Raw genomic sequence first — 12,720 nt, 5'->3', positions numbered from 1 at the left:
GGGACTGGACCCTACCCCAGATGCCGAGTGTGGCCAGAGGCACAGGAACAAGCTTAGCTTCCCAAGGAGGATACTGTGTGGCGTAGCCATCATGAAACAAGAGCGCTTAATAATTAAAATAACCTATCAAAATGGAAGTCTAGTCATCAAAATGTTTTTGTCTTTTTTTCGAGAGCCAAGCAGTTTCTTTGGCATTATTTAATTCATTTTACTTCAAACGAGTGGCACAGGCATGCAAGTTTTGTTTTCAGTGATCACCCTTTAATTTATATACTATTTCCCTAATATGTATTCCTGGTCGTCCATGTGTATTTTTACTATTTTTATTACTGTTTCTTATTTCTCATTAATTTTTTTTCTCACTCAGTTCAACTTGAATGGTTTTATGTTATTTGTATTCTTACAAGGCAGGCAAGATCATGATAAAACAAATTAGTTCAAGCCAGGTATATCAATTTCCAAAAACATATGCTTGATATTATGCTCTTCAGCTTATCTTATGTAGATTTATTACAATGTTAACTGTCAGCCCAGTAATATCTCATCCTGAGCAAATCAGTCATTATAAATTATATATTTCCCCTGAAAAGGAAAAGATGATAGACATTTTATTGTAGGAGTTTTATGATATTCTGCTTTAGGTACAGTGAAGGCGATTTTTTAAAAAAATTTTTCCCTTTTTTCAAACCTGCAACAACATTCCCTGTCCAACATGTCCCATGTTTTTCATCTGCATTAAGAAATGTACTTTTATTTACTTCCTTTGAGAAATTGACCTTGGCCCAACTGAGGAAGAAGCATGGTGTCATATTTGGCAAATACTGACTGCCAACTGTTTACCTGGCCCTGAGAAAACGGTCCCTTCAAGGCAGAAGCAAGTTGTTTTTATGTAGATGGAACAGATAACACACAAAAAACAAAAACACTCTCCTTTATTCACAGTGCCTTCAAAATTGAAAGGGAAAAAGTGATTTTAGTTATTTGTGTTTTATGTACACAAGTGAAATCCATTGTCTTCTTCCCATATTTAGAACATGATCGAGATAGTTTCTTAAGGTTATGAAGAAGTACTCTAGTTTTAGAGAAACAGAGCCATATAGGAAGACATTGATTCTGTCCAAGCTCACCCCTGATATAATTTCTTTGCATTTTTATTGGGAAGGACTGCCCCTTTAGATAGACTTTAAAAGCAGCCCAGTGTATGATCTGTCTTGAATGCCTAAAGACAGGAAAATATTTGACTTGTATGATTAGCCACTCTCTACTTCTGCTCTCCTCAAGGTTTTGTTTTGCAGTGGTGTTTTGTCATTTTGAATCTGGCTTCATAGTAATTAATGGTAGAGGGGGAACAATTTCTGTTCTACTATATAGTCAATACCATTATTCAGGAATAGCTAATCTCAGGCATGGGTTACAGACATCCTTTGGTTATCTTGCTCATTCTGTTGTCTCCTGTTTTGAAATTTCAACATTTCACTGCTCATTAAAACCCAAAATAGAGTAGATAGGAGCACAAGGTGAAATCAAACCTGTCTCTGCTGCCCAACCCCCCAAGTTAGTAAAGAATTGGGATATTATTTTTAAAATTAGTTTCTAGAAATAGTTCTGAATTTCATTTCTCATTCGTTGTCATCTATTACTCGGACTAAACTAGGATTCGGGCATATGCCAGTGTTTTGGTGACTGGTGACTGGTATTATATAGTGGTATGGCTCTTAAACCAAGCTGGTACAGAGGTTTTGGTTTTGTTTGGCTTTGCTTTTTTAGCTCTCAGAATTTCTAAACTATGACCTTTTATATAATGGGATCGTGATCCATTCATTTCCCAAGAATATGATGTTATCATATTTCACCACACCGATTGCTCTCAATCTACAAATGCATGTTGAGCAGCTGCTTTGGGCAAGGCATCCTCAACCGAAAGAGATATGACATGTCTATGAGACACTCAGAAAATATCAGACTTCTTTCCTGTGCGTTATTTTGTCAAATATAACACGAGATCGTGGCTGGCAATCTGTGCCATTACTTTCCTTTACCTCACATAACAGAAGGGCACAGCTTTTAATATGATGAGTCTCTAATGAAATGTTTTCCATGGCATGTGGCAGGAACACTTGTATTTTGAACTGTACAATATGTCCTAGCTCCTCTTTGGTAGCACCCCGATTTTAAGGGAATGAGCCATTGTGGGCTCACCAATGACTGCTTTGTTCTTATTAATATCACTCATCCACATTGTCCTACCTACTGCAGTCAAATACATATGCACAGAGACTAGAGATTCCAGAAGAACTGTTCTTACCCATGGGGTGACTCCTTGACATTCTCGTTCACAGAAACGATAGCAGACCAATTTATCATCCTCAGCAAGCTTAAGCACCAAGGCAGAAATCATCAACATTGGTCTATGGCTCCTGAAAGAAAGGTGCGCAGGCTATTTTCAAAAGATGTGTGTGGCAAGCACTACATTTTAAAAAATGTACCATTTTATTTTTATTCGTGGTGTGGGAGGGAGTCGACAGCTGGCAGGGGGAGGACGCCCACTGGTTTTCTCCAGTGAGTGGTGTGTGATTGTGAGGAGAGCCTGGGTGTAAGTTTCACACAGTCAAACCTTCAAATGGGAATGAAGGCCTCCCTGGCACCAAATCCTTGCCCACTTGCAACTCTTGCGCAAATAAAAATAAACCTCTCCCCAGTTCATGATTTTCCTTCCTGTAACCTTTGCTCCTGGAGTCTGAAAGCCAGGACCCCTCTCAAGTCTGTCTTGGAAAATGTAGGCCCTTTATGAAATACTTCTTTGGGAACGTAAGGCTACAAAAGGACTTTTTTTCCCAAGGCCTGGATTTATTTTCAGGTTATTGCATTGGAAATAATACAGGTAATTTAAATGAGGGAGTTGGACTTGTATCTCTTCTAAGAGTCTGGGAATCTCTCCCCAACTGGTAGGCCTGAACTATAACTGTGAATTGCAGCAGTTACGTAGGTGGGGGTGGGGGTGCGGGGAGCAGTTTAAAGTCTTGGTTTTTTGAAGGATGAAGCTTTTTCATGTAGAGACCAATTCCTGGAACTGGATCTCTCCAGCAACGTCAAGAATTCCCACTTCCAACCCTGAATACAAACTAGGGGATTGTGACCAAAGTCTTCCATTTCCTCCAGGGTGTCCGAGAAGATGTAGTTATGGCTCCAGTTATGTGACCGCAACCAGGAATCAAATATACACAACATGAAGAGACCGCAACCAGGAATCAAATACACACAACATGAAGAACGAGGCCCAACCTGTCTGTACTTCTGTGTATGTGTGTGTGCGTATATAGGTATGGATTTTCACATTCTTTTTCATTGCAGCTCTGTTTAACCTCATCCCTGTGGGTCTGCGAGTGGTGGCCATTCAAGGCGTTCAAACCAAGCTGTACTTGGCAATGAACAGCGAGGGATATTTGTACACCTCGGTGAGTCTTCCAACTGTGCACGTTTTGACTATTCCCCTTTTCATCAGCTATAAAAAGAAGATAATGCTGTATATGTATTAGCATTGTGGATTCTGTGATGAAGGAAAGAGTGTTCTTGATGGGGAATACATCATTTCAAAGGACAAATGAACCTTCTGTGAAAATATGTCTCTTTCTAATTAATCATTTGAAGCGAGCATTTTTAGTATGAAATCCAAGATCCATCAAACAGTTTCATATACAATGTCATTTGCGTTATTATTTTATTTAGCATAGGATCTAATGGTCTGTCTGGCTTTGCAACTGTGGGAAACAAGGCCTTTTCTACAACTCAATTTAACGTTTATTTATTCACATTTACTCCTTTAGAAAGGAATGCCATTTCTCCCTCAGTCAGGTCAACTCTAGGAGGTAAAGAATAGAGTTTTATTTCTTATCCTTAGAACAATTAAGGCAAATATTTCAGTCTGCATCTTTAAATACTATATATCCGACAAGCATAATTTAACCCCTCCTTACATACAGATTCCTGCTTGCCTTTTTCTTACAAGCATGCAGTGAATAGAGTGAGAAATGGAACTTTTTTCAGGCAAATTTGTAAACAATGTCGACTATACTTCAATAAGGAACATAGTTCCAAGTTTGTTTGTTTTTTTATTTTAACACTTAAATATGGGCAGAAGCCTACATGGACAGTACCAGGGTTAGGATTTCATGCTTATCAGTGGATCTAGTTTCATATTACAGGAGACCCACTTAATTTTTGAATATTTTTATCTTTGTTTTGAATTCAGGTATTTTAGAGAAAGAATCCGATGAAAAAAAGATGAGAAAATTGCTGGCCAAAACTCTTCCTAGCTAGTCTTGAAGGTAGCTATAACCATGGCTCCAGAAATCTCTGCCTCAAATTGCATATAATCCACTTACTTGTGTCCACTGTTCCTCTCCCTGTTCCCTAATTTAGTTCAAAGCCAGGTGTGTAGACAGACTCTTGGAAGACATGGTGGAAACCATGCTCTATCCTAATTTTTCAGAGGCCAAGATGGGAAAGAGAAGTAGGAGAATAGTAAGTCAGACCACATAGGGTTCATTCACTTGGTAAACCAGGTAGCCCATTTCCTCTTACAATAAATCATTGTCAGCATAAGTCTCAAACCTCAAACCCTTGTCACTATCAGCATTTCCAGCAGGCCATTTCAACTGTCTGGTTGTCTAAAAAATGCAAGGATTTTATTCTTTTTTGACCAAACGAAAGATCTGAATTTATTGCAAGCTTCATGAAGTCTGTCGTTTTATTAATGCGGTGTTATGAAATATTATAAACGATAGGAAAAAGGTTTTCGTTTTTCAAATGTGTGCATTAAGGAAAGAGAATTTAATAATGGAGGGTTTTAATTAACCTCATTTACATCAACAGACTACCTTATCAGGACCTGAGGCAGAGGTGGGTTTTTAATAAAGTAAATGGCTGCTTTCTAAAACTGTTATACGGACATGGGAAGGAAATGGAATATACTGAACTTCTTTTGAGAAGATAAATGCCAGCTGGTGTAGGAGTGAGTATTGGTAAAGGATCAGCACCTTCATTTGGTTTATGATCACTGTTATGGTGTGCTAATTAAAAAAAATGGGTGACTTGCACACACACAATTTGCAGCAACATACTTAAAAAAATAGAACAACGTATTTTGAAAATAAGTATGAGTGGGAAAAAGTCATTTAAATTAGGCCAGGTGCCAGGTGCCCCTACTCAGAAATTAGGGCCTTCTGGCATTTTATTTAGGTAATTGATGTTAAAAACAAACAAACAAACATGCAGCCTGCCATTCAGTTGGCCATTATTCCAGCAAACTGGTAAATATCAATGTGAACTCCTTTCTAGGAAAGGTTTTCCAGGGGAATCAAAGAATTGAATATTGTTGGGTCTTTCTTCATTATGGGCAGGGCAATAGATGGTAAAATGTGGTACACTTTGTAAGCACTCCCTATTAAGAAAAAGGGTCCTTAAATAAGTATTTCCTACTGAGGAAAAGGAAATTGTTTTTGATAAGGAGAAAAGATACCTGACTGATAATCTTGGAGTTCATTAAGGGAAAAAGGATTACAAATCATTCTATCCCAGGAAAGGAATCTGAGTCTTCTCCTGGATAAATTTTTCAGTTCTTCCCATCACTCCTGATTGGTTATGGTTTGGAGTCGCTTTACCATGTTGATCATTGTCCTTCGAGTAGACACCCCATTTTGTTGTCATCTCGTTTAAAGTGTGGTGCCCACTCTCGAGTAGGGCTGAGTGTATCCAGATTATTTCAGCAACTTTTATGGCTGAGACCAAAAAGTGCAACACCACACCAAGCTTCATCAAGGAGCCAAGGCAATCAAAGAGAAAAGACCACCCCTCCCTTGCACAAAACCATGGCACTTAAGCTATGGAAATACTGTGTTCGATTTTGTTAACCTTTGTCAAAGAGAAAATAGGACTTGATAGTGGCCTAAGGAAGAAGCAAATATCACCAAAGGAAGTTGCCTACTGGTGTGGGTAATTAGAAAAACTAACTGTTCTCAAGTTTTTGCAATCATCTTGCTGAGAGATGACTAGGGTCTGCCCTAAAGCAGTTGCAGCCTAAGTTATTTTGTTTGTCTGTTTGCAGAAAAACTTTGCCAGCCCATAAACTCTAGCTGGACAAAAGCTCTCAACCTTAGCTACCTGTTACAGAATCACCTGGAGATCTTCTTTAAAATATCATTCTCGGTGCTACACTAAACCAATTAGGTCAGAATATCTGAGGGTAGGGTCTGTGCGTGAATTTTTCCTATATCTCCATGGATAAGGCAAGTGGTTAGCCAGGGTTGAAAACCACTGACCTAGGGCTAAGAAAAATGATTGCAGAATAGTGAAGCTAGAAACCATGAATTTCTATGCACTCCGTCCTTTATCCCAAATTTCTGATGTAGCTCTTCGTTATCTGCTCTTGCAAGCAAATTGCCTCTACGTTTCTGAAGGACTGTTTCTTGAGATGATGAAAAATGCTGATGGCTCAGAAGAGCTTTCTCATTTTATCTCATTTTCTTTTTTCTCTCTTTTTGCATTTCTGCTTCTATACCCATCAATATCTTTTAAATTCAGTTTCACATTTTTGCCATTTCTTTCCCCCCTTTGACCATTAAAAAAAAGAAACAACACCTCCACATTATTGCTACAGAGATAGCAATTTGCTTTCCATGATTAATCTTAGGATTCTTGCACCGAACCTCCCCTCTTTTTTTTGCTTGTTGCCATGGGGGACAGACTTGATGTAGGCTCAAGTAGCAGTGAGGAACCATCTGTGGCACAGAGAATCATAATTAGCTATTATTTCATAACATATTTACTTTTGTCCATGATATAACTGAAGCCTTTCCAGAACTGTAAGGAAATTACTATTCAGTGTGCATAGAGAACTTTGCTCTTCCCTTTATTCTCGTTTCTTTACCAATAATGAGAAAATTGCACATGAGCCTGCGAGAGTTTGTCAAAACTTAATCGTGTAAAGCTATTCGTAGTAAATATTTCAAAATTACTTGAAATAAGTAACCATAAAAAAAATCAAGAGGCTTAAATTTGAAAATATCATTGGCATCCTAGTAGCTGTTTTAATAGAGGGGTAATACCAGATGTTAGAAACAGGATAATAAAAGTTCAGAATTTAACAACTTTGGGTCTTGGAATATTCCAAGCAGCAGCAATATTACCTACCTAATTACGTACCTTTCATCAAAACACGTTTTCCCTTTCCAGAGTCCACAACAATGCTTAGCTGGGGGTTGGAGTGGCTAAAATGTGTAGACAAGTAGAAATCCCTTGACAAGTAGTAAGCCTTTCCATATATAGAGAGGAATTAAGGGAGTGATTTTCCTTCTGTGTTTTATGCTCCTGGGCCTACTATATATATTCCTGGGGCTAGCAAAACTAGATGTAAGACCAGAAAACAGGTGTCCCTGAGAATCAGCTTGACTCCATGGCAATGAGGCAGTGTCTGTTACTGATCCCAGGACCAAGCCAGACCTGGAATCTGAACTAAGGGGCTCATTTCCCTTCTATATTCCCTTGTCCAGGTGCATGAAAATTGGTTCCTGATGTATGTTTTAATATCAGATTATGGGTGGGGGTTGGTTCATGTTAAGATGCTCCAGCCATTCATTATGTTTACCAGTCAACTAGAAACTTACTCTTTTGCAGATTTGTTTAGTTCCCCTGATTTCAAGACCTAATTTTCAGTTGAAATGGCTTCGCAGCCCTAGCCTGTATTCTAATACAGACAGGATGTTAAATTTTAGATGAACTCATTGATCAATTCAGTAATGAGTGTACTTCAAGCGAACATTTATAGGATGTTAAATGTTTGAGTTATGTCGAATATGTACATCGGCAAGTGTATGTAATTTGACTTCTAGGGTTATTGTCATTGAAGGCTTACAAATTTAATAGAATTAAATGGAAGGCTTTGGTTTAGTCATTAAGCCTCTTTATGGAAATGAGATTGACTCAATTATAAGAGAAAACAGATTGAAATAAACACAAGCAGTATTGTGTCCAATATAGAGCAGGCACAGAGAAATTCTTATTCCTTCTGATGACAGCTTTTGCTTATTTGTAGAATTTAGTTAATACAGAAATTGTTGAATTTGGATTATTTAATATATAATTAGATATGCATTGACTATCAAAACTTAGGTCCCTCGTTTCGGTGCATATATCTAACCAATCCTTGTGATGAAGTATTTCATGACTGTGGGATCAAACCATTTCGATGGGTATGTATTGTTCAGATTAACGCATTACAAGAGTAATTAAGCACACATATTTTGAGTGGTACCACTAAAAAACAGGAAATGCAGAAAGCAAAATTATGTTCCAAGAGTTGGGGGACAGAGAAAACAAGCACATTTTATTTATTTCTGAATGGCTCTGCTAGCTCAAGGATCCAGATTTTATGTTTTAAAGCAGCTTTCAGTTATGGTGTTGGCACTGTTGGAGTCATTAAAATTACTGTAGTGAGAAACATACCAAAAAGGTTGTATTCATCTTGGATTTTCCTTCAGAACACCAGTGAATCAGCATAATTTTCAAGCCCAAAATACATTTCCCCAGTGAGATTATTTCAAATGTTTATTACATTTGGCAGTTTTACTCAAATGTGAAGGAAAATCTAGCTTGGCCTTACTTGAATTTGAAATTGGATAAATCCGGCTGTTTGTACCTTCAAAGTCAAGTGCCTTCTCATTATGGTCTCTGTTAAAAACAACGAAATAGTCAAACTTAGTAAATTTTCAGGGCAACGGTTTAATTTCTTAGGTGTAGGAATGACAGAGGATGGTGCTTTCTCAGAAATTAAAAGGGCAATAGTGGTTGTGACCAAATAGAGTAAGATTGGCTCTGTATTCTGTTTTTGAGGCCAAGTTGAAAAAAAACAACCAAACGAGAGGTCATGGGGCACCTATTTTAAAGTGTCTCATGGCTTTAACTGAGAAGCTAAATTCGTATTTGTACAAAAAAGCCAGTCTCTTGGAGCTAAAGTATAAAATAATTGGCAAGAACCACTGAGGGGGAATTTAGCAAGTAAAGCCAGATGTGAGGGAGTCTCACACACCCACATGCACACATGCACATGTGCACACATACACAAAAGACAAATGGAAGAAACCAATATTATATTCATTGCTCTTTTACTATTATAACATTAAGTTTTTTTGGAATTACTAAAATCATTCTACGTTTCACATACCTTATTCTGAAACTGTAATATCTCTGGAGATTGCTCAAGCAATATATTTGGTAATACTTAGTATCTTTATAAAAGAGTACAAAGAAGACTTTTTAACCATATTTTGTGTTATTGCCTAGTGCATCTCTTGTCTCAATGTAGCCATGGCTTTTAACCCTTGCCTTCTAGTTTATATAATTTTAATCTACAATGTGATAGAAAAAACAGAGCTCAACCAAGACATTTTTCCTTGTTGTTTTTCCTTCCATGAACCTTGCGATTTGAATTATTTGTTTACCAAATCCTGTACTGACTAAGCAGTAATTGATTCATTTCTTCTTTACCCTACTCCCCTCTGGCTTAATAGTGGAGCCATGTCCAGCAAAAAAGTACATTTTAAATTAACATTTATTGAAAGAATGAACAGAAAAGTATATAGTGAAAAATAAAAGCAAGCACATTATTTCTTCCAGGCCATTTGAATATTAAAAATAAGTTATAGGGCCCAATTATCATTAACCTTCTGTGGATCCTCTCCAGTGCTAATATTTGAATATTACATAAGAAAAGGTGAATTGCTGAGAGACCAGAAGGAAAAAAAAAAAAATCAAAGACAACACTGCCAGTTTCGGTGGTTACATCGCCTAAAGGGAATTGTGACTTCTGAACAGGGAAACTTTAAATTAAAGCATTTCTCTGATCATTATAATAGCTGTAACCAAGGTTAATAACTGGCAAGTCCCTGACTAATACGTTTAATATGTTTTGCCCAGGCTGAATGTGTGAATAGATAACACGTCTGTGCTAAAATTCTGATTAAGTTATTCATCAGATCCCCCGATGCTAACAACTTTTGACAGTCCTGGAAGTGGAACTACTGGAAAAGCTTCAATTGATTTCTTGGATAGACTTTGCAGATAGTCAGTCGCCACAATTTATAACGCCCTCTTCCATAAGGGCCGCAGATGTGATCAGGAATTCTGGTACAGCTTATAACAGGATTGAGTCAGAATAGGAGCTGATGTCCATCTTCACTTCAGAAAAACATTATTATAAAGATTTGTAAAAGTCAAATGCAAATAGCAACCCCAAAGCATTATGACTTAGACTGCAAAAATACAGAGGATGAAAAATGCTTAACAGAAGGAGGATATGAATCATCCATAAAACTTTCTTGTCAATGAGATACCAGGAAATGATAGTGATAACTTTCAGAAATGAAACATTGAGCAGGTAAATCCCCAGTGTATACAGCAGATACTGTAACAGCAGCAGCAGCAAAAACCTGTGCATACCAAATCCATTGCCATATCCTAGTCACAGAATCAGCAAGGCTGCACCAACCAAAGTCCCTCTTAGAGAGTTGTTTGGCTATAGCTCTGGTTAAAGAATTCTCAAAAAAATCTTGAAAGTATTCCCTAGTTCCTGCCCCTATCCTAACAGTTATTCACTCTAATAAAAGTGTCAATAAAAGAATCTAATTGCAGGCTTTTTGTACTGAAGAAGATAGAGATAGAGCCTAGGAGAGACCTGAAACTGGGCATTATTCTACTTTAGCATCACCTCTGAAGTAGATGTTTCCTGAAAACTTCCTCCTTCTCTCTAACTCACTGAGTCCCAGTCATACATCTAGATTCCCAAAGAACCTGAGGCATGAAATGGTACCGGAGCTTTGGCAATCTATCAATTAGCAGATAATCTGTTCATCACCCATGAGGTACAAGTCACCCAAGAGAGTGATTATTTGGAATGGTGGCTGGAACTTACCATATATGGGGGAGATTTATCCTATGATCACAGCCCTAATTGTTAATAGTTTATCTACTTCAGGCAGGCTCAGCCTAAACTTTTTCATTCCCAGCTTCTGCAGCCTGGCAGTGCTATTTTTAGCCCAGAACTCACTGTAAGCAAGTTCCATATAGGGAAATTATTTGAATGCCCATGGGGACAGGAGTGGGTGGGGCTTCATCATTAGAAAGTTACCAGTTGTGTCAAACAATATGTATTGGAGCCTTGGCACCACAGCGTTTGGCAGATCAGCCTTTACCAGGTCATGTGACGACCAGGCTTATATGTCCAGGGGAGGTAGAATGGATTACGATGGGGAAAATGGTTTCCAGTTATATCAAGAGATGATATAGGTTGGAGTGCTGTAAAAATAATACAAATAGTTGACTCTTCAAAAAATGATGCCTCCAACTTGGCCAACACAGGTGGATTACAGTAGATTCACTCAACCAGGCCATTGAGTGTATCAGCGTCCCCCTCACATGTTTAGACAAGGACTCAGAAAAATCTTTGTGTTTCTGTACATTCATGCTTTGTAGTCGGCATAGCAAACATAAACAATGCCAACCAATAGATACAGATACACAACCTCTTGGAGCTGAAATATGCAAGGTACATTAACACCTGGTATTTTGAGGAATAGAAAGTGCTCATTTTTCCAGAAATGAATTATCAATTTTTGCCAGTGACTTCCATGACTGAGGGAGGAGATGGAGCAAGGTTTTAACCCCTACCATCTCCTCTTGCTCTGAGATCCCCATGATCTATTTTCCACTTCTCTAGGATTGGATGGGTGGTTAAAACTAGAGACAGTGGTAAGTGGATAAAAAGCATAATTATTAAAGCCATTTATTATACTGACAGTCCTAATATATCCTTACCAGCAAGGGAAACCAACAAGCCAACGGATTGTGTTTCTTTGTACTCTCCTATTCCCAAATAGAATGATTTGCTTGAACAACAATAAAAAACGTTCTCCTTCTCGTAGGCCCATCAGTAAATCAATGCATTTGTGCCTTGCGAGGGTATTTGAACCTAACGATTCTTAAATTGCACATAAGCTAACAGGCTCAGCAAACACTTTAACAGCTAGTATCACCGATCAACGTATGAGAATTTGTTCAAACCAACAACTATCCTTGAGAATAGGCATCAACCGAACTGTCATGTGTGAGTCAACTTGGTGCTTTTTGTTGCTGTGGACTGTGACCTGGTTTATGTCTATATTGAGGGTGTATACCACAGCATTTTCCCTGGCTTGGGAGCTCATTTCTTAAAGTATTCTCCACTGCCTTACTTACCTGAGGTGAGGCTTTTCCCTCCCATAAATTTGAAACCCGTGTGAGTTCTAGTCGAGTTTTTGCATCAAGCGGAGCTATTTCTGTTTTGTGTCTGTTTATGTGTTTGTTCTTCAGTATCTAGAAACACCTTCTGGTGGTGTCCATCTCTTCGCATGAATCACTCGTGGTTCTCACTGTCAGAGAATCAGGGGCCTCTCTGATTCTTGGGGCTTGCACCTGAGCATGGACCCTCAGAGGTGGTTTTTTGTTTGTTGTTTTGTTTTTTGCCACAAGCTGCCTAGATGGTTGTGTGCTTTATAAAAATTGTATACTGTCAGGACTCTCAAAAGATGCAAGCATGCAGATGAGGAACAATAAGAGATTAAATATAGAAAAATCCCAGATGTGTTTGAATCAATCTAGACTAGATTGATTCCAGACCCGGTCACCTTTCTT

At 38.1% G+C, this 12,720-nt stretch overlaps 1 protein-coding gene across 3 annotated transcripts in view; it reads left to right on the top strand.

The window, feature by feature from the left end:
- The window catches only part of FGF13 (fibroblast growth factor 13), a 587,176-nt gene that overhangs the window by 509,496 nt on the left and 64,960 nt on the right, over window positions 1-12,720 (top strand). For all 3 annotated transcript variants that reach the window (XM_058292362.2, XM_058292360.2, XM_071213265.1), the window contains one exon: window positions 3,352-3,455. In XM_058292362.2, coding sequence (XP_058148345.1) covers window positions 3,352-3,455 — 104 coding nt within the window. The remainder of the gene's footprint in view (window positions 1-3,351; window positions 3,456-12,720) is intronic.

Source organism: Dasypus novemcinctus, chromosome X (genome assembly GCF_030445035.2).
Source record: "Dasypus novemcinctus isolate mDasNov1 chromosome X, mDasNov1.1.hap2, whole genome shotgun sequence".
In the NCBI taxonomy this organism is placed as follows: Eukaryota; Metazoa; Chordata; class Mammalia; order Cingulata; family Dasypodidae; genus Dasypus; species Dasypus novemcinctus.
Note: the sequence above shows the minus strand (reverse complement) of the source record. Positions and strands in the feature narration are given on the sequence as shown.